The sequence below is a fragment of the Micropterus dolomieu genome, linkage group LG05, assembly GCF_021292245.1.
Source record: "Micropterus dolomieu isolate WLL.071019.BEF.003 ecotype Adirondacks linkage group LG05, ASM2129224v1, whole genome shotgun sequence".
NCBI lineage: Eukaryota > Metazoa > Chordata > Actinopteri > Centrarchiformes > Centrarchidae > Micropterus > Micropterus dolomieu.
Window position 1 is genome coordinate 9512012 of NC_060154.1, and position 24847 is coordinate 9536858.

The 24847-nt window shown below is 37.9% G+C and overlaps 2 protein-coding genes across 7 annotated transcripts in view; one reads left to right on the top strand and one right to left on the bottom strand.

Annotated features, from left to right (window-relative positions):
- adamts10 (ADAM metallopeptidase with thrombospondin type 1 motif, 10) overlaps positions 1-24847 on the bottom strand; it is a 102250-nt gene that overhangs the window by 61784 nt on the left and 15619 nt on the right. Inside the window, exon 1 of one of the 3 annotated variants that reach the window (XR_006825061.1) lies at positions 4896-4991. The exons of the other annotated variants lie outside the window; for them this stretch is intronic. The gene's annotated coding sequence lies outside the window, so the exon portion shown is untranslated. Of the gene's footprint in view, positions 1-4895; positions 4992-24847 lie in introns of those variants that run through there. 3 annotated transcript variants of the gene reach the window in all.
- On the top strand, positions 7301-23705 carry LOC123970820 (tyrosine-protein kinase ZAP-70). Of its 4 annotated transcripts, XM_046049141.1 has the most exons (14): positions 13216-13240; positions 13341-13398; positions 13510-13977; positions 16131-16291; positions 16414-16552; positions 16661-16742; positions 16917-16939; positions 17020-17059; positions 18403-18604; positions 18721-18927; positions 20269-20461; positions 21462-21602; positions 21740-21852; positions 23246-23705. In XM_046049141.1, exons 3-14 carry the CDS (start codon positions 13573-13575, stop codon positions 23361-23363), a joined length of 1824 nt encoding a protein of 607 aa, XP_045905097.1. In that variant the 5' UTR covers positions 13216-13240; positions 13341-13398; positions 13510-13572; the 3' UTR covers positions 23364-23705. The 4 variants fall into 4 exon arrangements, with proteins under 4 accessions (XP_045905096.1, XP_045905098.1, XP_045905097.1 ...); XM_046049140.1 differs by lacking the exons at positions 13216-13240; positions 13341-13398 and adding an exon at positions 7301-7441; XM_046049142.1 differs by lacking the exons at positions 13216-13240; positions 13341-13398 and adding an exon at positions 7301-7441 and having other exon boundaries at positions 18406-18604.

Consider the following 24847-nt stretch of genomic DNA (forward strand, 5'->3'; position numbering starts at 1 on the left):
ATACAATAAACAACAATCTTGATGGATCCCATAGATTTGCGTGGGTTTTTGTTTTTTATGTGAGATTCATTTTGAGTGGGACATTTTACAGTTGGGAAATCAACTTGTCATTTCTTTCCAGTGGAGAAACTACTTCAACTAGTTTGAGTTTGTTAGTTTCAGCTCTAACCAGCCATTTTAACACACTATTTCTTACTTTATTCCCATTTATAAAAACAACAACAACAACAGATTCAGAGTTTGTTTTTAGGGTATATTTTAAGCTGTTACAATTACAACAAATGACCATCAGTGAAGAGAAAGTTTTAAAAAGGGATTTAAAAGAAGATACTGCCTGCCAGAGGATCTCTAGCAGCGAGCTTGTAAAATTGACAGGTAACCAGTGAAGAGCACTAAGTATTGGTGTGATGAGTTCGCAGCATTTTGAATTAACTGAAGTCTTTTGATGTTTCGCCTGCTGAGACCAGAACAAAGTGTGTTAACAGTAATCAAGTCTTCTTCAGATCAGCCAAGAGAGCAATGACCTAATCTTGGTTAAATGCCAATTTGAAAGGCAAATGGGAGTCAAAAAGTATACCTACACTATAGCCTTCTTATTAGATGAGGCAAGTACACTAGATGAGCGACTGTTAATAGTGGAAGTGCTGTGACCAGAAGGAGTAATTATAATGTGCATATACATCTATTCATCCAGTTTTCAGCATAACACAACATAATACAGGGCACATCGGGACCAGGTTTTGTTCTGACATACAGTTGTGTATCATCGGCATAGTAGTAAAATTATGTTTTGTTCTATCAGCAGACGTTAACTACTCTTTACCACTGCCATTACCATTAACGGCTGAATAAAAAGTTTAGTTTGTATGACAGCACATGATGATCTTTTAGAGGTAACAGTTCAGCCAGCCAGACATCACAGATTAACATCTTGGGCCTCTTCATTCTCACACTACTAATTTAACTGTCCTGTGCTATACATAAACCCCAAGTTCCCTTTTAATTTAGAACTATTTTGTTTGAGTTCGTTTTGTACCTATAGACCAACACAGAGCGAGTCAGCTTTATGATAACAATGGAAAACGATTTCCTCAGACCCACAGTACCCATTACAAAAACAGACCACAGCCAGGATCGGGAGTCCCATTTTCATGGGTGCCCTTCTCTTTGACTTGAGTTTCATGGCTATGGATTGCAGTGTCAGCTAAAACCCAACCCTTGCTATTCTCCAGTAAAGTCTGCCCACCCAGTTCACTCTTGTCCCTGCCTCCCTCCCCTCCATCCCTCCCTCAGTGTTGTCTGGGGAGAGAAGAGTGAGCGGAGACGCCACACTGGCCCAGATGGCTGGCGGCTAACCAACTGCAGCCAAAGGTAATCGGAAGCAGATGGGAAACCTTTTGGTGACGAGAGCAGGGGGAACAAGTTGCCTCCTGAAAAGAGGAGGGGAAAAAAACGAGCACAAAGCCCGAGGGGAATGAAAGAGACAGCAGAGTGTAAGCTGGGAGAGCCAGCTGGGAGAGCCGTTCTTGAGTGTTAATTTCTTTGAACTGAGTGTGGAGGAATGACAAGAAAAGAGCCCTAATGTGCCTCTCATTTCATTTCAAACAGTAATGGGAAGGTACAGTATGGAGAGCTTGCTTAAAAAACACTGAGGGGTCTTTGTACTGTTGCAGCTTCCCTCATACGTGGAACAACTGAAAGTCTTTCTCTCTTCCCCTCCCTCAGGCTTTCTCCCAGTCATTTCCTGCACAAGCCAAACTCCCCTCCATTTTCATTACTTCTTCTGCTCCCGCTCTCAATTTATTGTGGGGGTATTAAACTTACAGCTTGATATCAAGTGCTTTTCATTACCACTGACTCTCCTCTTGTTTATTTAAACAAGAAAAAGAGGGAGATACTGGCCCCACTGGTGCTGTCCCATGGTGCTTTTTAAGTAAAGTTGCATAAAAGATTTGTGGACAGCCGTCAAAAGATCCCCACAACAACATGCATGCACTGCCTTCTTGGTAAATTATTACTCCATTATAAACCACACAGAAATGAAGCTAAATTAAGAGTAAGCTGTCACGCAGAGGTGACGGTGTCGTACATCTTCCGCGGTCTGTTGTGCAAAACTTTCCCTCTGGGCTGTATCACTTTTGGCAAAATAGAAAACGTATGTTTGTCAGCAGACCAAGCGAGCGCATACACAGACTCTCTACTCTGTGTTTTGCTTGGATTAGCCACGAATATCGAGCATATAGCTGCAATCACGGCCAACAGAGAGAGTGGTCCGAGCTGCAGACAGGACACACAATTTCCAACGCAATCACAATTTGCAAAAGAGAAAAGAAGGAGGGGAGAAGAAAGGGGTTGTTGTTAACAAGAGAGAGAAAAGTTGGGCCGCTCAGGATAATTAGGTGGGAATTTAAGGGTGGGCCAAATTTGCAATGTAACCAAGCCAGTGGACCCAGAAGCCTTTTGACACGTTATTTTTTCATCTTGTCATCTACTAGTGAGCAGTGACTGGTGCTTTTCATGTGATGTAAGGGATGTACAGTGAGTTTTTTTTCTAAGACTATGAGGTAACTATGCTGTCCTTGTCTTTAACCGTCACCAGGGAGAGTGGGGCTATATGAAAACTAGCACGCTAATCAAAGCCATATGACTGGCTCAAAGTAAAGTCTGTGTGGACCGAACAGATGCTAAGTGTACCTCAGCTTAGCTTTAAGTCTAACACTCCCCCACTCTCTCCTACTTTGATCAGGGAGTAGCTCATGAATCAGCTTTAGGTTCAGTTTATTATTTCCTTAAACCAGTCGTTCTCTTTTCTAATAAGACCATGAGGCTGTGGGATCAAATAGCCCATAAGACAAATGTCACAAGTCAGATTCAGTGTTTCACACTTGCCTCAGCAGCAATCACTCCCTCACTGGAAAAAGAAAAGAAGTCTAGATTCACTCAGATCTCCACATGAAACCCTGAACAGGTGATAGAAATAATACAAAGGAATGGGGGATATTTCTCAGACTAAACTCTTAATTCTGTCTGCTACAAAGACAGAAAGAGAAAAAGGCAGGCATTCCTTTCTCAATTTTCCCAAATAAACAGCGTGCAGATGAAAAGTGGGAACATAAACAGGCTGGAGAACCTCGGATGAGCTCCCCTTGCTCTGAAAATGTGCCTCTCGAGTCTGAAACAATATTTAGTGAGAGAGAGAGCTGACTCGACATGAAGTGAGTCAGCCAGCAGCACTGGGAACAGAGCACACATGGTAGTGGAAGGTTTTTGTCTTGCTGCCTTTTATCATATTCAGTTTTTGCGACGTTTTTATCTTCTTTAGGACTGCCAGTAGTCCAAAACCAAAAATAATATACTGAGTTTTCTGTCACATAAGACAACAAAAGGTAGCAAATCCTCGTATTTAAGATGTTAGAACTGAATGTTTGGCTTAAATTAATGTCAAAATAGCTGCCAATTAAGTTTCTTTAAATTGACTAATTGGTTAATCAAGTAATTGTTCAGCTCTAAAAGTCTTTATCAATCCAATCAAGCTTTTAGAGACTAGTTTTTTAAACCTCCTTAGGATGCAAATAATAACTTTACATAGCATTGATGTAGTGCAAAGGAAGGCCTGTAAAAGTGTGTGTGTGTTGGGGAAAAGGCGCGTAGGGATGCACTGAGCCAATACAGGATATTGGTGCCGTTTCTGACCTTTTTACAGAAGAACCCAAGATGTGACTGATCAACATTAACAATTTCTTTGTTTATGTTATAAGGAAATTCAGTGTTTCTGCTAGTATTTATCAGATGCATGAGCTCAAGGCGGGCTACCAACTAAGTTTTTACTGCCACAGTAATGCCTGGCCTCATGTTACCTTATGTAAAAATGATCCCAATGAGTTCCACAGAGGACTTTACAGATTTGAAATTTGGAGGAAAGAATGCACAGGATATTCTGAATTGAGGTATCAGGAGAGAAAGGGTTGGATTCTGCATCTCTAGTGTGCATGTATCTGTGTGGTTTGGTTGATGCTGAAAATCCAAAAACCTGAGAGACTGAACTCATAACAGGCCTGCTGCCAGCATTGTGCAAACTACAAATACAGGACACAAAAATAAAGTATCTGGTATAAGCTGACAATGATATGCTAAGTCTTCTCGTGGCATTTAGTATCTCCACACAGTGTGGCCAAATAAAAGACTGACTAAAGCAAACTTATACGAAAAAATAAACAACCAAATGAACTGCTCAAAGATCAAGAAGGTATCTGCCATGATAGACATGCAACATATACATAAACCTGCAGAATTATGCTAAGTCAAATGACTCATCAATCATTTCTGCTGTTCATTGAGGGGCCCCATCTTTGAATATTCGAAAAATATGAGCTTTTAACTTTTGGAGTTATAAATGATAAATCACTATAAGTGGTTATTTTAGCACGAGCGACACAATGCCAAACCTTCATTTATGTAGGCTACCTGATGTGAGATGTCGGCCACATCATCCCTTCGCCGGCCTGCACACACACACACACACGCAAACACGCACACACGCACACACACACACACACACACTGACTGCCTTGTCATAAGCCAATGAGGAGATCCCAGCCATAGCTAGGAACTCTTAAAGAGAAGAACCAATCCAAACATGCCTCAAAGAAATATTACTAGACAAATACCACAAGGCAACATTAAGTCCATAGGTGCATACCATGACCCTGTGATACCACAATGAAAAAACTAAAGGACTGAGGGCGACACTAGCAGTCTGAAGAAACATTTCTGGAGAAATGTTTCTTTTTCTTGCATCGAGGTGAGAACAGCCTCCTGCCAGCATCATGTCACGACCGTTTTCCTGCACACTTGATGCATGAAAAAGCAGAGTGTGGCCGAGCTCGCTGACCTACCTTCCCGTGTCCCCTTGCAGAAGTTTCCGCTGCGAGTCTGTCCTCCGCAGCGGAGCTGAGAGGAGGCGGCGCCGGCTGGTGACTGAGGAGGCTCAACTTCTTCCACTTTCAGAACCAGAGACCCACAGTTTGGGGTCAAGTCACTCATACTTAAATGATCAAACTTCCGGTTACAACTTGCAAAATAAAAGTCGTAAACTGTACAACTTTAAAAATATCCATGTCCATCACTGATGCAGAGAACACAAAAACCCTGACCTTGGAGACGTCTAACAGCCCGATATCATCAATAAACAAACTGCAGTTCTCAAGTGTTTTGCTTAGATAGTTTTTCTTCTTTATCTTTATTTGCACATGCAAGGGTCCAAGTGCTGGGCACTGGAGTCTGGACTCTTAGATGGTGGATCCAGCCACAGTCAATGAAGATGCAGAATATACTGAAGCTAGAGAAGGGTTTGACTCAGATTACCATGTTTCATGTTCTTCTACTGTATCCTCAATATTGGCCACTGTGTATGAGTTATTGCAACACTGAGATGTTACCAAAATATTTTTAATAAAGACATGAATCTTGCAGATTGTACCACTTAATGGAGGATATGTCCATGATTCGTCCGTTTAACTGTGACATTACTTTTCTGCCCCCTTACAGTCTGAATGTAAAAACAACTAGAAGTGAAAAGTCATCATACTAGTTTGTTTTTGTTTAATTATATTTTTCAACCTTTTTGAGAGCAAATGGAGGAATACATTCATTTCATATGGATTCAAAAAGCACCCACAACTACATCAGACTGCAAGATATCTTCTCCGGACGTCAGTGGTGAAACAGTTGGGGACTCATTACGGTTGCAAAAAGTTTTTCCAGGTAAGAATTTTTTCTAAACCCTCTGCTGTGATGATTTAAAGTTAAATTAAAAGGTAGACACATGCAGATATAATGCAAGTGCAAACTCAACTTTTGTGTCAATACATAAACATGGTGGTTCTTTAGATTTATTTTGAAGTCATAATATTTCTTTAACTTCAGTCTGGCAGGGAGCCTGTGTTGCTGAGACATCACAGTATTTTTAAATGTATACTCCTTGTTGAGGCATTCAAGATCATTAAGGTGCTGAATGAGCCTTAGAAAAAAACACCACAGAAATTTAAGTTAATATTTCTGCTTTAACTTTGAAGTAACACACCTTCCTGTCCGGTTTGGTTGTTTCTGTTTTTTCCTGACTTGATTCAGTGGGATCCTGCTGATTGGCTGCCTGATCAGCGACTCCAAGGAAGCAGCTGCAGCCAGTGAAGTGGGGGTTGTGTGCGCGCGTGTGTGTGTGTGTGTGTGTGTGTGTGTGTGTTAGGGGGGTTACTGTGGGTATTGCACAGGTGTTGGAGTACAGTGTGTGCATGTGTCATAATGGTTACTCTTTAATAAAAATGTCAATCTGTATCACAAACCCACAACAACTTAAATTATTAAGAAATATAACAGGAGTTAGTTTAGCTTAGCACAAAGACGAAACTAGCTAGACTGACTGTATGAAGATAAGAAAATCAGCCTAGCAGCACCTCTAGCCTATAACACATTAATTATCTTGTTTTTACAGTGTAACAATGTGATTTGCATATATTGTTATATTAGAGCCAGGATTCCCTGTATCCAGTCTGTATGCTAAGCTAAGCTAACCAACACCTGACTACATCTTAATATTTAAAGGAATAGTTTGACATTTTGGGAAATACACTTGTTCACTTTTTGGCAGAAAGTTAAAAGACAAAAAGTGATACCACCCTCATATCTGTCTATTAAATAAGGGTATAGCCAGATAGCTTAGCACAAAATCAGCTTTCAGTCTTTATGCTAAGCTAAGCCAACTGGTGGCTAGCTGTAGCTTTATTTTTAAAGGACAAATACAAGAGTTGTGTTTCTTTTGATTAAACTTTTGACAAGAAATAAGCATATATCCCCATATGTCAAATTACTCCTTTAAATAGAAATCTACTGTCAGCAGCCGTTTAGCTTAGCTTCATGTACACACTGGAAATAAAACACAAAAGCCTGTCTCTGTACAAAGGTCAAATAAAATTCATCTACCAGCACATCCACGAAATATTTTAGTACCTCCCATGAACTTGTCATTAACACTTTTGTTTGTTTTTGTATAGCTTAAACAAAAAAGATATAGGATGTTAATGAGTGAACTTTAAGGTGCTAATAGGTTTATTTTGTAATCTTCACACAGAGCCAGGCTAGCTGTTTTCCAGTCTTTGCACTAAGCTAAGCTAACTATCTCCTCCTCCTCTTCATATTTAACACAAAGACATATGAGGGGATATCAATCGTCTCATCTGACTCAGCATGAAAGCAAATTAACATATTTCCCGAAATGTTGAATTTTCCCTTTATATAGTAATCTACTTTGTGAATGTGTGTGCGTGTGTGTCATTTTCTCTAACCCCCACTTGTACAGAGCACCTTACACTGCAGTTAGATCAACAGATATATCTTAGTCTCTGAAGCAACAGCATCGCTCTACGTGGCAGTGTAGCAGAGAAACGTAAGTAGGTTTTGTTATATCTGATTAAACAGCAGACATGCTTTATATATATACATATATACAGTTTTTCCTCAGTACAAAACACAAAAAAACCCACAGAAGCTTGCTATATTATTAGGTTAAGACTGGGCCTGAGAAAAGTTGCATTGAAAAAATTATAATAATAATATATCAACAAAAACCTACATTACAGTTTATAACTTCAAAATGTTATCGATCTAAATCTATTTTTATTTCTTAAATGCCACATGGTTCAATATACAATAGTTTGATAGCAACAGTTTGCCATTAACCTTCATGTTCAAAGTTTGTTTTAACATTTTATTTCAGTAACCCACAGCCTCAAGAGTAAAACTCCACTAGAGCTTTAAAGTGACTCTGGAGATGTTTTAAATTTAATCCAAATTGAGTCTGTGAATCTACAATAATCTTTGATATTTATATTCTTACTGATCCAGTTAAAATGGGTGTTTTTGTATTTCCACAGCTGTGTCTGAGCTGTAAAAAAGAATAAAAGAGTGTGTGCACCACAGTTGGGCTGAGGCATTGTTGCTCTGGCTTACAAAAGTAGAGATTACATGCACAAAATATAAATAGCTGCTTTCATTGTGCCTTGGAATAGAAAACCAAAAATGGCTAGGTTTTAACACACCGAAGACTAAGTGTGTGTGTCTTTTATCGCTTGTAACTTTTCTTGAAATTACTGGATGTATTTTTGGTCCTGGACTGAAGCATATCTACAAAATGTTCCAGCCACAGTGTGACGATATTGTGCTGGACAGCAGAAAGAGGATTTTATGTACAAAATGTGCATGCTAATTCACAATCTAAAGTTCAGACAGTTACAGCCAATTTGAACATTAAATTTCATTTTAGATGAAGCCACAGAAGGCATTTTTAAAAGAAGGTTTCACTGACAGTTTGTTACAGGTGTTTTTTTTGTGGATGTTGTTTTGTATGAACAGAAATGAAACAACTGTTAAGGCTGTGCAGCTTGTGTTATTTTTGGTTATTTTAAAGACATTAAAATGCTAATGAAAATATCACTTCCCTTTCTTTTGAGTGTAGATTTAAATCGCAACAGCTTTTGGAATAACACAATATGAATCATGACAAAGGAACATACACATGCAAACTGTTTATCTGAATGTTATTTGTTTCCATCAATGCAGGAAATTATGCTTCAGTTTGGGGCATTTTGGCTCCTAATCCGATACCCGGAACTGCCTCTTATCCAAGTCCGCTTACATCTTTTGTTGTTTTTGAATCGTCATTAATAGACCAGTTTGGGAAAAATCTTTTCATGTTTGATGGTTACCAGACATATTGTCTGTTGGTGGACGCCAACACAGTCTCAAATGTTGATGTACGTATAGAGGAATGCTTTGAGTTACATAACCCCCATTGTGACTTCCTGATAGTGCAACCAAAATAATCATGACCTAAATAACTTTAACTAACTTTTTAATAGCTGAATAGTTATCACTGGACTATTCTTGATTTAATATGAATCACGTAATCTACAGAACACACAAATAAATGAAATCGCTGACCTCATGGTTTACATGCAGGATTCAAAAGAGTAAAAGAGCTTCATTGTGTCTGCACGAATGAGTTGCTGACTCTGAGTGCTGTTGGGGTGCTCTGCTTCTTGTGATTTTACTCTTTTCAAGCAGACATGTCACTATTTACATGACCCCTACTTGATCCTGTCATCCTGACGTTGACATTAGCATTCTACTGAGGGCTTTGGTTGAACAGATTGAGATGTTTGCATATGGGGATATTCAGAGGTGGGTAGAGTAGCCCAAAACTGTCCTCAAACTACTTGAGTAAGAGTACAGAGGTATTTCTAAAGAAATTACTTAAGTAGTGAGTAATTTTCCCCATGTATTTTATTTGATGTGGATGTGAATTATTTCAGATGGTCTAACTCACATAAAGGTAAAGAAGTGAACATAAACTTATATTTATGTGTGTTGAAATGACAAGTCATCAACTCCTGATTAGATAACCTGCCACATTTACACCAGGACAATATTCCGGGTGTGTATCCATCAAGTGTGATTACAAAATAATGCATTAATATTATCTTATCTTTTAGTACTCCAATAAGTAAATAGTGTTTAAAAATATAAATGATTTTCTTTTTGTCCCTTATGTTAAATTATGATTTGGCAAACAAATCAAAGTAGGAGACAATTCTGTGATGTTCCATTCATTTTATTGCCTATTAAATACAGGTGTATTCACTTCTTCACGTTTTCTTGAGAAATTTCATCTGTGATTGAAACATAAGTCATCAGTCACATCCACATGAAATAAGAGTAGTTTGTAGTTTTTTTATGTGCATAATTTGATCTGTCTTCATGACTAGCTAAATGCAGACTGCTCGTACACTGTTAGCTTGAATATTTCCATTAAGGCAGAAAGCCGGAGGGGTTTTTAAGCATGGTATACCTTGTATACTATTTATTATAAAACATATTAGTATTAACACAACTGACACTGCTCTCTGTCAGCTCAGTATCAGCACGGTGTAGCCTACTGTCTTCATAACCGAAACCCACTGCACCTACACGGCCTCATCCCAGGGCAAATGATACCGACGCATATGGGACAGCCTGTGATGAGACGAGGCTGGCTGCACGGTGCACTAAATTTTAATCTGTAGCCTAAATATTAGCTGCTAGCACCATATAAAAAGCCATACTACCATGCTGTAGCTTCATATTACAATATATACTCAAAAAGTTACTTGAATACATGTAACAGAGTAAATGTAACTCGTTACTACCCACCTCTGGGGATAGTGGAGAGTTTTAGACATGTTAGCAGCTAAAGCAAGCTGGTGGCAGTGTCAGTCAGTCAGCCCACCACTATTGGATTACCATGACATTTTTACAGACATTCATGGTCCCATGAATCCTACTGACTTTGGGGATCCCCTAATGTTTCCTGTAGTGCCACTAGCAGGTCAGAGGTTTCAATTATTCAGTGAAAATATTTGATAGATTGGCACAAATTTTGGCACACATATTCATATTCCCAATAGGGTGAATTGTCACAGCTTTCCCTGAAATTTCCTCTGGCGATATCAGCATTGTCTGTTTATGACGTAATAGGCTAATACCTGCACAACTAATGACATTCCCCTGAGCCTCAGCTTGTGTTTAGTGCTAATTAGCAAACGTTACTACGCTTACACATAAAACTAAGATGGTAAGCATGGTAAACATTATAGCTGCTAAAAATCTGTGTGTTTAGCGTTGTGATGGTGAGCATATTGGCATGCTGACATTAGCATTTTGCTTGAAACACCACTGTACCTAAGTCAAGGCTGTCACAGCTGCTAGCATGACTCTAGACTCTTAGTTTTGTTAAGTACATCTAGTTGCTCAAACTTATATTTGCTAACAGTTTACTTGAGTACACTTTGATAGAATACTTGTAATGGGGGTATTTTTTATTATTGCTAATTATTATTTTCCTTGAGTAAATGATCTAAATACATCTTCCAGTTAAGAGTATTCCTCCTTACACCCTAATTTTAGCTGAACTTTATCACTGTAACTGTTTTGCTGGGGAAGAAAGTTGTATGCCTGCACTTTTATTGTCACTTGTATTTGTTTTCACTCAGTTCTTCATGCTTGACAAAACCTCCCCATCACTGACATCAAGATTGATTGACCTGTAAGAGTCACTTCTCGCCAAAATTGGAAAGTTTGAATAGAAAACAAACACGATCAAGTTTTTGCTTTGTATTTAATCACATTTTACTTTGTGCCTGAGGGATCTCTGAGGACCTAAATCATGCCAGAAAAAAATCCCCCCTCTGTGGAAAACAAGCTCTCGGGCCTGTAGATTTTGGCGTTTGTCACTTATGTACTCCTCCGCTTGTTGAAAACAGAGTGACTCATAGGACTTTTCCACCGCTCACTGGGTCACTATCTGCTTATTCTGCAACCCCTCATTTGCAAAAGTATGTTTCTATGCACATTTTAGGGTTTTATACATTGCATTCAGCTAGTTTCTGTCTTTTAAAGTATCTTTTGATGAAAACAGCGTCGGTATGAAAGATACTACACAACATGGGTACATGTGGGTTCAAAGCTGGCTTAGGAACTATGTCATGTGTCACCTCATCTCGCTCCACTCTTTGCTTTTGCAGTTCATAATATACAAGTAAAGTAGAAAAGCCATGAAAATTCTATTTTGAAAAGAACATTAGCGGAGAAAAGACTTGGATGTCGTTGCTTGAAGTTTTTATGTCTTGTTGGAAAACTGTCAATATTTTGGTTAGTTTGGTCATGTCATACATTACAGTAGTGTGGCTAATATTCTTGTCATTGTGTGTTAGGAGGGTTTGTTGGTTTGTAATTAAAATTTATTTTTTCTTTCAGTTTAAGTCTCTTTAAGTAATATGATGAATTTAGAATCGATGGAAAAATGGTATTACTCCACTATCTATTGTACGTTGCTCAGTGTTTACTGGATTTCTAATAAAGCTGTCCAAGTTTCCCTTAAGGCACAATTTTACCTTAACATGCTGACAAGAACCCAAGTACATTTTAGTCTCACATAAACTGAACTCTACTGATTAAAATATCCTAAATAAACACCATACAGACAATTTCAGGCTCGGTTTACAAAGCACTCGTGCATTGTTGTCATATTGTCTCACAGCTTGTATCTAGACGTGTGTCTGTCCGTCCACACTGAGGATCTGGTCTTTGTTGTGGTGAGAAGGGGGTCAAGCCACAGTGGAGTCTTAAGTCTTGTGGCAGCTAGGTGTTTCTGCTCAGTTGTCCACTGTGGATGTGGGCAGCAACACAGGTATGTAGACAGGAAGCTGAGGTTTTCATAATCTATATGATTTTACATTGTGTTTCAACGTGAGGTGGAAAATTGAAAAGTTATCTGGCTCTTATTTAAAATGAATGTCAGTGCTTTTTCTTCTGAGCTTTTACATTCACACTAAGACCAGAAAGTGATAGCGTTTATAAAATCTAACAGGAAGACAAAGTCAAGATTGGCTTAATTGACTGTTAAGTTTCCAACACACTGCTTTAGCTTTCATTTTTAATTAATTTGATTGTTGATTGATTCAAGATCTAAAACACTACAGAATACCCTGGCTAATCTCTGACATTTTATTTCCTCATGTTTCTTTGTAGTTTGATGTGATAATTATAAAATCTTTATAATTCGTATAATACTTCGTCATATTCTATGTGTTGTGAGCTGATGTGTGCTGTCAATTTCTGTGTTGAACTCCAACAGACATTTTCCACCTGCTATCACCCTCCTGTATTGCAGTCAAAACCTGCTTGATTTTAATCTTATCTTTATGTGTTTACTTCAGCTCAGACACCTATATTAAAGCCTTACTTCAGAATCCTGACATTCGCATCACATTGTGTATGCAGTAGCTGCTGTAACGATGTTGTGGGGTTAATTTTCCCCAAAAAGTTTTCCATACAGGAAAACTTACAAATTTGAGATTCTTAAGCAGAGGGAATGATCTAGAAGCGAAAAGCACCTGTTCAACGGAAGAGCGAGATGCTGGAGAAAGAAGGCTCTGAGGGCGGACTGCAACTTCCTGTTGTGGCTTTTGTCACCAGTATGTTAATCTGCAAGCTGTGTGCAGTCTTTAAGTGTGGGTGCTTCCTGCTAAATATCTCATCCAGACATATAGCACCTCATAGCTCGTCTGTGTGAGCTGACGGTCCTGTCAAAAAAAAAACATTTTAAACTTTATACTTTCTCTAGGTGTAACATAGGAGAGGAGAAGAGGAGGTGAGGTTCTCAGGATGTGTTTTTTGCTTTTTGGGAAAAAGCGTTCAATTTTGCAGTGTCCATTTTCAGATAGTATTTTAACAACTGATTTTTAATTTAGTTGGGAGGTAGGGGCTAAAAGGTTGAAAGGTCAGAGGTCACAGACTGGATTTAAATCAGTGAGTGCTCTGGCCACACACTGGGCTACTGAACCATTATATTCCTAAAAAACGTTTAGCCTTTTTTAAATGCAGGTATTGCTTAAATGCTTTCCCTTTCTGTCTCTCTAGTTCCTTTGCACTGTCTACAGTACATCCAAGCCAAAGTCCAGCTCATCTTTCCCAGGTCTCACCATGTCCATTGACCCTGCGGCCGAGCTGCCTTTTTACTACGGCAGCATCAGTCGCTCAGATGCCGAGCAGCATCTGAAGCTGGCTGGGATGGCTGACGGGCTCTTCTTGCTGCGTCAGTGTTTCCGCAGTCTGGGAGGCTACGTCCTGTCCATTGTGTGGAACCTGGAGTTCCACCATTACACCATAGAAAAGCTGCTCAATGGGACTTACTGCATAGCAGGAGGGAAGCCTCACTGTGGGCCTGCAGAGCTCTGTGAGTTTTACAGCAAAGACCCTGATGGGCTGGTGTGCAACCTGAGGAAGCCCTGTCTGCGCTCCCCAGACACACTGATACGACCTGGCGTGTTCGACAGCCTGAGAGAAAACATGCTGAGGGAGTATGTGAAGCAAACCTGGAACCTGGAGGTGAGACTCTGCTGAGACTGTTGGGTGCTGTGGAACAGTTACCCTAAACTTTTTAAGTTTGCAGTCTCTGAAAGTAAAGAGTTGAACAAATTGTACTATAATCAAATATGTTTATACGAGAGACGCATTTAATAATTAAAGGGTCGGTTCTAGTGGTTGAATGTAACTAATTAGATTTACTCAAGTTCTGCACTTGTTCTTGTTCTTGAGTACATCCATTTTATGTTACTTATATGTCTTCCCTACATTTCAGAGGGAAATATTGTATTACATTTAATTTATTTGACAGATATATAATATAATTATTACTTACTAAAGAGACATTTCCCCTTTAAATGTTTGAGGCCCAACAATGTCAAATGATCAAATATTAAAAATAAATAAAACTAAGATTAGAGTGAAGTCAAATCAAAATAAATAGTGTGTAAAATAGTGTGGCAGAATATATTTTTCTACCCTCTCCAATTAGTCATTTAAGGACCCCTCAGATTTTTCTCGTGACCCTTTGGAGGGGGCCGACCCGTAGGTTGGGAACCTCTGCACAAACTTAAGTAAAGAATCTGAGTATGTGTTCCACCACTAGTCAGTTCACCCAAAAATGACAGAAAAACACATTTAGTCACTTATAAACTGGTATGTAGCCATTCAGATTCCTGCTTCCAGAGTGATTCGAGGTAAAAAAAAAAAAAAAAAAAAGATTTTATATATATTTGAAGTAAAATCTCTTTCCAAGAAAACCGTTCCTGTTATAATCCTGGATAATACAAAAAACACACTGTCAGTAGTTTGCATAGGGACTTTTTCTTTGGTAGAAAGTAGCTCCAATAAAAACAGCAAGGAAGTATGTATGTAATTTTGGTTAACTGACCCTTTAACTAGCAATGGATTTTGACTGAAAATATCTAATTAAAAAATGAAGATGATCCGTTTAAGTGATCATATGACAGCAGCTGGAATACTAGTCTCACACATATAAAGATAAAAGGTACAAGTTTCCTGAAGTATAACCGAACTCTGAACATAATGTGCCATCATCAAAGAATCTTGCAGAGAAAACTGTCTCATCTCAGAGCCTGTACTCATTAAAATATCTCAAAGATACTCTATATATAAAAACTAAGCACAATCTCCAGGTGATTTTGGAAATTGCACCTTTTGTTTGGTTAAGACGAACACACTTTTTTACTTAGTTTAAGGTCTGGCCCTCTGAAGTGCCACTTCAATCCAAAATCCTGCGGTTTTATGATTTGTCTCCTGCTGCAGACAGTCACACACTGAGACCAGTAGCAGCCAAAGTGGCTCCAGATGTTTGTGGACTCCCACAAACTGAGAGGAGCCAGAAAACGCATATCCCCTTCAGCAACAGCACCTCTCAGCAGTGGTGAAAAGTAACTAAGTACATTTACTCAAATAACATTTCAGTTTTGAGGTACTTGTACATTACTTGAGTAGGCCTATTTTCATTTTTTGCTCCTACGTTTTAGTCCACTACGTTCGTTTGACACATATGGGTTTGAATTACATTGCAGGTTAAATTTATTTTACATAAAAACAAAAAAAGCTTATTAAATACAATGAGCTCCTAAAGGTTAACTAGTTGTTTGAAGCTTCTTCTTTTTATTTGCCTTTGGCCCACAAAAAATCAATGATATATTTAAGCATTAAACTGCTTTATGTTCAAAAAGGTTAAATTATTCTATATTTTACAAAAAAGGCAAAGATTAAAGACATGTCGAACAAGCAAATACACATTTGTTTATGTTGTTTATGTTAGTTTTTTCTTCTTTCCCAATCATCTCAGATTTATTCTGTCCATCTAACATATAAAGTAGTTAAAGCTAGCTACACCATGACCACCTACAATAGTAAAATGTTATTTATGCACTGATGCATCAGTATTAGTGATCTAATAATATAATTTATCATAATATATCGGTCACATGGGACATTTTTCTGCAAATACAAAGCATACTCTAAGTAAATTTTTCTAGTAATACTTGCGAAATGTGATGTGTACCTTTATTTAGATATTAAAATATATTGCTGCAAGATATCTGGTGTCCCATCTTGAGCATCTTAAATACTTATTAGTCTAAATATGTGTATTCTGCATGTCTGTTCCTGCGTCTGTCTTTGCTGTTTTTTCTGCTTAGGGAGAAGCCATGGAGCAGGCCATCATCAGTCAAGCTCCTCAGCTGGAGAAACTGATCGCCACGACAGCCCATGAGAAGATGCCTTGGTATCATGGTAAAATCCCCCGCAGCGAAGGTGAGAGGAGGCTTTACTCTGGAGCCCAACCTGATGGAAAGTTTCTGTAAGTTGCTTGTGTATGCATCAATATTCTATTTCTGGGCCCGTTTGTCATGGAACCTCTGAAGATTTTGTGTCAAAGGCCTCAGTGCAGTTTTTAAGCAACACTGTTTTTTTGTTTCTCAGCCTTAGAGACAGAGATGCGTCGGGTTCTTATGCTCTCTCCATGATGTATGGGAAATCAGTGTACCACTATCAGATCCTCCAGGACAAATCGGGGAAATACTTAATGCCAGAGGGAACAAAGTTTGACACCATCTGGCAGGTAGGCCCTCTTCCATTATAAGTAATAATGCTGCAGCTGATGGCCTTTTATATCAATTAAAATGTAATATTATATTATATAATATATATATTATATTGTTCTCTGTAGCTGGTTGAGTACCTAAAGATGAAACCTGATGGCCTGGTGACTGTTCTCCGGGAAGCGTGTGTTAATGGCAAAGCTGCTGAAAGTACTGAACATCTAATTTCTTTTTCTCAGTCATGTCAACATTATGTAATTCCTGCAAAATCCTGCAAAGAGTTTCCAGTTCATATTTGTGCTTTTTTTGTAATGCTCAACCTTGTTCATTATCACACCAACTGCTGAAATTGTTGATATAACGGTAAATCTTATAATCTTTCAGAGACACCAAGTCTTCCTGCACCAGTGAGTACTGATTACATCATACAGTGTTTAAATCAGCATATTTTCTTTCTCTGAGATTAATTTCAATGTAACTCTTTCAGAGGCCGAGTGGCACACACAGATACACACCGCCACCCCAAGGTCAGTCACATGAAGTACAACCAGTTAAGACTTCGCCCTTTACAGTTACACTGCAACACCTTTTCCAAACACACGTGATTAGCTGCTCTGTTATTTGCACTTGCATCAAAAGTAATTTTATGTAATGTTTATAGTTTTATTGGGACAAGTATGAACAACACAGAATTAAGCTAGTTTGTACTGCCTGTCGCTAGATGGGTCTTTAAAATACACAAAACTGAACAGGAAAGTACAAACAGGACAACACAAAACACAAACAATGAAGCAATAAGTGGTGGAAGAAGTATTCAGATAGCAATACAGTGTAAAAATACTCCACGACAAGTCTTGTATTCAAGTAAAAGTAAGTATTATTCTCAAAATTTACTTTCAGAATCAAGGTTAAAGTACTCTTTATGCAGAAAATGGCTGATGTAAGTGTTATAATTATTATAAAATGTCATAATGATATTATTACAGTTTTATTTATGTATGAGCTGCCTTTTAATGTTGAATATGGAGGATAGGAAAATGATTTAACTGCAACATATATTGTTGGGAAGTTTAATTTAATTTGTAACAGGGCATCATATTTTATCATCATCATTTGTTTTGTGTGTAAAATCTGAATCTGACTAGTAACTTCAGATAATTGTGGTAGAGTAAAACTCCTACTACAAATCCTTCTGAAATGTATAGTGGAGTAGGAGTATTAAGTAATATATAATGTAAATACTTAAGTAAAGTGCTAGTAAACTGTATTTAAATAATAATAATAATCTTTATTTGTAGAGCACTTTTCAAAAACAAGTTACAAAGTGCTTTAACAAGTGTAAAGACAATAATACCCAAAAAACAATAATACCCAAAAAACAATAATACCCAATACTACAAAAACAATACAAGATAAAGAAAAGAAAAGACTAAAATACATGTTTAAGATAAATATAAAATTAGTAAAATAGAATAAAATAAAAGGGATAAAATAAAGTCAAATAAGATCAGGAACGGCTCTCCTATAAAAGTATGTTTTAAGAAGGGACTTAAAAGAGTTCACTGACTCAGCTGACCTGATACCTTCCACCACTGCCTGCAATGCTTTTACAGTTACTGCAGCACCATTTCCAAACCTTTTAAAGTATTTCCAAGAAAACAAAACAAACTCTTAATAATAATATTAATAATAATAATTAAAAACTCAAGTGAATAAATTAAGAATTTTAAATGAAGCTTAATAGATCCCAAAGGCTGTTTAACAGCACGCACAGCACACAAAAAAGAAAAAAAAAAGAAATGTCAACATACTAATATCAACATACAGAATTGCATTTTCACCCCATGTGATTTGTACCTTCACTTTTCAGCAGTTGCAGGGGCCTCGAAGCAAACCGTCGTGCCTGCAGACCGTGATGTTCTACCAATGGACTGCAGCGGATTTAACCCATACCACAATCCGAATGAAGTGAGGAGGTTTAACATCAAGAGGGAGCAGCTAATGATAGATGAAGTGGAGCTTGGCTCTGGAAACTTCGGCTGCGTCAAGAAAGGAGTCCTTAAGTCTGAATCGTGAGGAAACATTATAAAAGAAAAATCCAGTGCCCTCCAGATATCACCTGAGGTTGCAAGCAGATATGTTTAGAGGTCAGACGTTGATCCAGAATGTTTTGTTTGTTTTCTCTCAGGGGCCACATCGATGTGGCCATCAAAGTGCTTAAGAGTGACAATGAAAAGCTGGTGAAGGAGGAGATGATGAGGGAGGCAGAGATCATGCACCAGCTGAGCAACCCCTTCATCGTTCGCATGCTGGGTCTGTGCAACGCTGAGAACCTGATGCTAGTCATGGAGATGGCCTCTGCCGGACCTCTCAACAAATTTCTCTCATCCAATAAGTGAGTTCAGTTGTTAGTAAATCAGACAAGATCTTAATGTGATGGGAGTAATGGAGCACCATTTTGTTCTGTTACATAATGATAATGTATTTCAGTGGTCGAAACTAATGATCTGATGAACTTTACACATACTCTACATACATAAACCTAATCAAATTTGTGTAACCACCTGAAAAAAGTAAACATGATGAACAAGGACTGTACCTACCTTAAAGACACAATGGGAGAAAAAAAAACATATATAGGCAACTGTACATTTGTATTTCATTTAACTAGATTTAGCTTCTCTTCAATTAAATGACAATATGACCAGAGTTGGGGGAATTTATTTTAGGTACAGTGTAGGTACAGGCAAAACGCTCACTATAGTGTCAGCAGAATGGTATATATGGAACCAATTAAGTCTCCATATACCAATAATTAAGTTTGAGTGTCTAGTGAGGATCAGCCTAAACTTTTCATATATTAACTTCTGTAATGAATTGGAGTGTAAAAGATATGTTGTTTTAAGGTGGAATGAGCAGGATATAGTACAGGATATTGTCATGTGCTCAAAAGAAAAACATACTTTATTCCAATATAAAAAAAATTTTCAGATTCTGTGCCAGTTGTTCCACATGGTTGAAAAGAAAGACTGCTATCTAACCAAATTCCCAGATATTTATAAGAAAACAATTTTGTTATTGTCGCTATAATATATTCTTGGGAATAAAACATATTTGTCCATCTGTGGTTCTGCAGAGATGTCTGAAGAACGTTGAGGCCAACTACAGTCTAGACATGATTTTAGTTAAAAGAGCAACATACAATATTGTTGTCTGCATAAAAATGATTCTTTTAAATCTTGATATTGTAACATATCATACAATAACTGATAAGTGCAATATTTCAGGAAATGCATGTGTAGCGCCTCCTGGGGGGCAGAAGTTGGTATAAGTAGTTGGCAGGGGGAGATGGGTCAGGTATGATTTTACTTGCCCTTGATTTGATGATTGATGATTTGAGATATCATTATAGATTTTGGTACAGTCACTCCTCTGACTTTATATCAAAGTGCTCTATAATTCAAGTCAAATTTGAGACAAATTTGTCTCAGAGGGTGTTTACAAAAGACATTTTACATTTAGCTGATGCGTTTATCCAAAGCAACTTATATTGCTATACATATCAGAGGTTGCACACCTCTGGAGCAACTAAGGATTAAGGGTCTTGCTCAGGGAGACAACAGTGGTGGGCCACAGTGGGGGATTGAACCCGGGTCTCTCACACCAAAGGCATGCAGGTAACGTAATCACCACCAGCTTCTGATTAGTTTGATGGTCAGTACCTTTGTCCCCACAGGGATACTGTAACTGTGGAGATGATTGTCAACCTGATGCACCAGGTGTCAATGGGAATGAAGTATCTGGAGGAGAAGAACTTTGTCCACAGAGACTTAGCAGCTCGCAACGTCCTGCTGGTTAACCAACGGTTCGCCAAAATCAGTGACTTTGGGCTCTCCAAGGCCCTGGGAGCAGATGACAACTATTACAAGGTAGACACATCGCCAGATTTTCTTGAGGTCGTTGTGCTGCAAGACATAGTGACACAAATGTAGAACTAAAGTATGGGGGACGTGGGGGATTGTAAATAACACAAAAAGAAGTGTATCTTGAATTGACTGCTTTTCTTGGAAGTACTGACACCCATTCACAAAAATACTAATCCAAAGGTGTGTGCTCTGTGCAAACTAAACACTCATTGATTTCCTTTTTACTGGTTTACTGACCTACATCTGGAGGGAATGTGGGTATCAGAAAGCGACAGGAATCCCTAACGCCAATGAAATAATACACAACTGGACATTTAGAAATAGATCATGTTGTGTAATTTAACAAAACTTTTATTGTTTGAGAAATATAATATCAATAATTCCCAAACATTTTTAAACCACACATCAAACAAAATCACTTTGAAGGGGGACTGCAAAGTTATTTCTTTTCATGGAAACCCCACCCATCCAATGACCACCTAAATCAATCACACATGTGCATACATGTGACATATGTAAACATCAATATTTAGTGAAATAATATAGGCCTATTCTCAATCACAAAAAGAAAGGAGTTTTAGGCTCTGTTGCTCTGTGGATTTACAGATAAATATTAAACTCATTAATTTAAACAACTCTATGGTATAGTATGGTAATTAGCTTATGCTTTACTTTCATGTTTTTCAAAAGTAAAATTAGCTTAAAACTTAGGGATTCCAAAGTTTATTGCTTATTTTTTCTGTGCTGACAGCTTTAAAAATGTAATATGAAAATGTAGCTAAAGCAAATGTCACCTAATTTTTTTTTATGTAGTGAAACATTACATTGAAAAACTGGAAATTATAAAATCTTGCACACCACTGGCCCATCTTTAAAGCACCCCACGGCCACTCACTTTGGGTGCTCTAAATCATACAGTATGTTGGCTGTAAATATTAACACTGATGTAAGTTGCCTCTGGTGAATCATTGATGTGCTGCGTGTTACTTTTTGTGTTGTACAGGCTCGTACTGCAGGTAAATGGCCACTGAAGTGGTACGCTCCAGAATGTATTAACTTTCACAAATTCTCCAGTAAAAGTGATGTGTGGAGTTTTGGTATCACCATGTGGGAGGCCTTTTCGTATGGAGGGAAACCTTACAAGGTACATAATTACATTACATTTACATTACATTTTATATAATAACATAATAATTCTATCACAAAATTCACACCACTATAAGAATTGATCCTGAACATCAAATTTAATTACAGCTATTTTTGTGTCCCGATTTTGTCTAGAAAATGAAAGGACCAGATGTGATACGCTTCATTGATGCTGGGAACCGTATGGAGTGTCCACCAGCGTGTCCAGAGCGAATGTATACAGTGATGAAAGAATGCTGGACGTACAAGTAAGAAACTTAATAGTTAGTTGAGCTTTATTTAGTCATCGAGTCTCTTTGGGATCATGATCCATTGAGATGAGAGAGCAACGAACAAATTACAAATAAACATACATATGTATAAAATCACAACAGACATTTCAGTCGCATAAAGTAGTCATCACATACAACCATACACTAATTGATACAGTCACAAGTATAATTAAATATATCAGGAGACTTTTAAATGCCCTCAGAGTAATGGGTGTCTCTAACTTCAGTTTGTTTTGCATTTAATTTAAAAAAGTGAAGTGCTCAGTGGTGTAGAAGTATTTCCTAGTTCAGGAACTTTTAAAGCTAGCTTATTTTGTGGTGTCATGGTTATTCACTTTGAGCTCACTAAGTAAGTGAAATATATATGGCTTACAAGACAGTGTCATCAGCATAAAAACAGAAATTGGAAAATGTATATTATTTACGTATAGAGTAAATAGCAAAAGGGCTAACATTGATCCTTGTGAGACAGCTTTATTAATAAGGGGACTTGATTTGAAAACAGCCTACCAAAGAGACAATACATAGTAATTGTAACAGTATGATCAAAAGTATCAAAAGCTTTGGGCAGATCTACTAAGAGTGCAGCACAATGTTGCTTTTTATCAAGCAACTTAACAAGAGTTGGGTTTTCATCAACCTGTTTTTATGCACATTTTCAATTTGCACATAACAAAGTGTGAGTGAAAACTTTGAAAAAAGTCTCAATATTGCAGAAAAGTTTATACGCTCGGCTGAGGTCAAAAGGTTGGTGTATTGATAGAAATAAAAGGCAACAAAGTTCATTGGTAACAGATTCTGCTAATAAATCATGACATACACGAAGCTTCCGCTCAACTAAAGAGATAAAAAATGGCAGCAGACAAAAACATCAGATCTGTGTGGAGCGATGTGGACACAAAATTTTACATGAAAAAAAATGTTCCCATTATTTAAGGGTTTGACTCTTAACTACGCAATCTCGTTGCACCCTATTTTTCTGCAATGGTGTAATGGCACCTGATTGGAGCATTAGCGCCACCTACTGTGACTCTTGATGAACCAACCCCTAATATGTGCAGATCCGTAGAGGATGACAACGTGTTTTAAACATGCATTTTCTTTTGCCAATTTTCTGAAAATTCTTTAAAAAATTTTGCATTTCATTTAGATGGAAACCTGGTTATTATTATTCAGTCGCAGCAGTTATTGTGCTATGATCAGGTCTAAAGTCGGACTGTTGTGGCTATGTCCGAAATAAAAAGACAATGCACCAGATAATGTGCTGTATTTGAGATTCTGTCAGTTTTATACTGCACTGTGATCTCTTAAGATCTCATGACATTGATTTCAAACGGCTGTTTTTGGCCCTCCTCTCTTCTCTCTCTAGGCATGAGGAGCGTCCTGACTTCAAGAAGGTCGAGGAGTCCATGAGGGCTTACCATTACTCCTTATCGAACAAGGCCAAGCCTGAGGGAGCTGCAGCCGCTGCTGAGCCTGTCGAGTAGACAGAAAACAAGGCACATTCTGTCCCAGTGCTGCACAAAGCATCCTTTCAACTGGCCATTAAACAACCAAAACAAAGAGCTTTTTATGAACGGTGCACACTGAGCAGAACAGAACCGATACAGCTAAACAGGCCTAAGTGACAATAAATGTGCATTTGTAAATTGGACTTGTGTGTTAGCCATGTAAGGAGGACAGCTGTCTGTCTGTTGTGATTTAAATGTTAAGTATTGATGTATTTACAGGGATTTGGTACATGTAGAAGTTTTTCACTGTATTTGCCACCACCCGATTAGGTTCTTATTTTTTTTATGCCAAATAAACTGTAAGAAGAAATAAACTAATAGAACTGTACACTGTTATTCTTTCAACATTCCTGTAAGGTCTGTGATTTAAGGTGAGATCATAGGGTGAGATATTGGTTTACTTCCACACAGTTTACCAATCAGAAAAAGGAAAGTCAATCATTTCCATTGACTGAGCAAACATTTTGTGTTATGAATCTTTATGAATATTATCATATAGGCCTACTACATGCACGATTTGTTTTGTTTTTTGGAGAGACCACAAAGTAAAAACTATAAACTGGATATAATCATTAATTGCACTGACCCACCCATGTAATGACCCACAGAGGGATGGCCAACATGTTTCAAAAGGTCCAAAGACGATTAGAGGAAACAAGAGCAACATAAAAATCTGTAACTACTAAGCATGTAGCAAAAAATGTGGTGAATAACATCCTAGAAACATACCTTATGTGATCATTTGCATTAGAAGTCCATATTATGTGAAGGGGATGTAAAAGATTTAAGACTTAAAATCTTGACTTATGCAGATTTTCCTTTGGTTTTGCCAGTCAGTAATTAAAACATGATGTACTGTTGTTTATTACGACTGTGCTATAAAATTTATGAGGTTAGCCCCCCCCCTTCACTGACATGTTGTGTCAAAGGAAGTACTTCTGAGCTGCCAGGCAACACTGAAGGGTACACAAAACCGGAAGTTGGTGAATTAGGCTTCAAAATAATGGCGTACAGTGTTTACAGAAAAACCATGGGGCTTGAACATGGCATAAATGCTCAAGTGAAAGTAAATGTCCTGCATTCAAGCAAGTATTAGCAGATTAATGTACTCAAGTAATTAAGTGTGAAAGTAAGTGGAAAACAAAAAGTCTAAACTCTCTTTTTATTTTTCAGATGACCAAGCTGAAATAAGGCTGTTTGTCCTGAAAAGTTGATACTTGGATATTTTACTGGACAACGGCAATATATTATGAGTTTATCTTTGGCTGTGTGAAATCTTGGTCTGTATAGGAGTTCATGACTATAAGATGACTGTTGTCTGAGTCTGGGTTAGTTGTAACAACAATAGTCCAGGTTAGTTGTAACAACAATGAAAATGTTCCAACCCACCCAACCAACAGAAATGTCAAAAATGTTAACCTTCCCCGGTCTCCTCTACTGGAAAGTCTCTCTACTATTTT

Coding starts and splice junctions, on each gene's coding strand:
- LOC123970820 (XM_046049140.1), top strand. CDS start 13,573: ATGTCCATTGACCCTGCGGCCGAGCTGCCTTTTTACTACGGCAGCATC. Junction 17,060..18,402: donor ATACACACCGCCACCCCAAG/GTCAGTCACATG, acceptor TTCACTTTTCAG/CAGTTGCAGGGGCCTCGAAG. Junction 21,603..21,739: donor ATGGAGGGAAACCTTACAAG/GTACATAATTAC, acceptor GATTTTGTCTAG/AAAATGAAAGGACCAGATGT.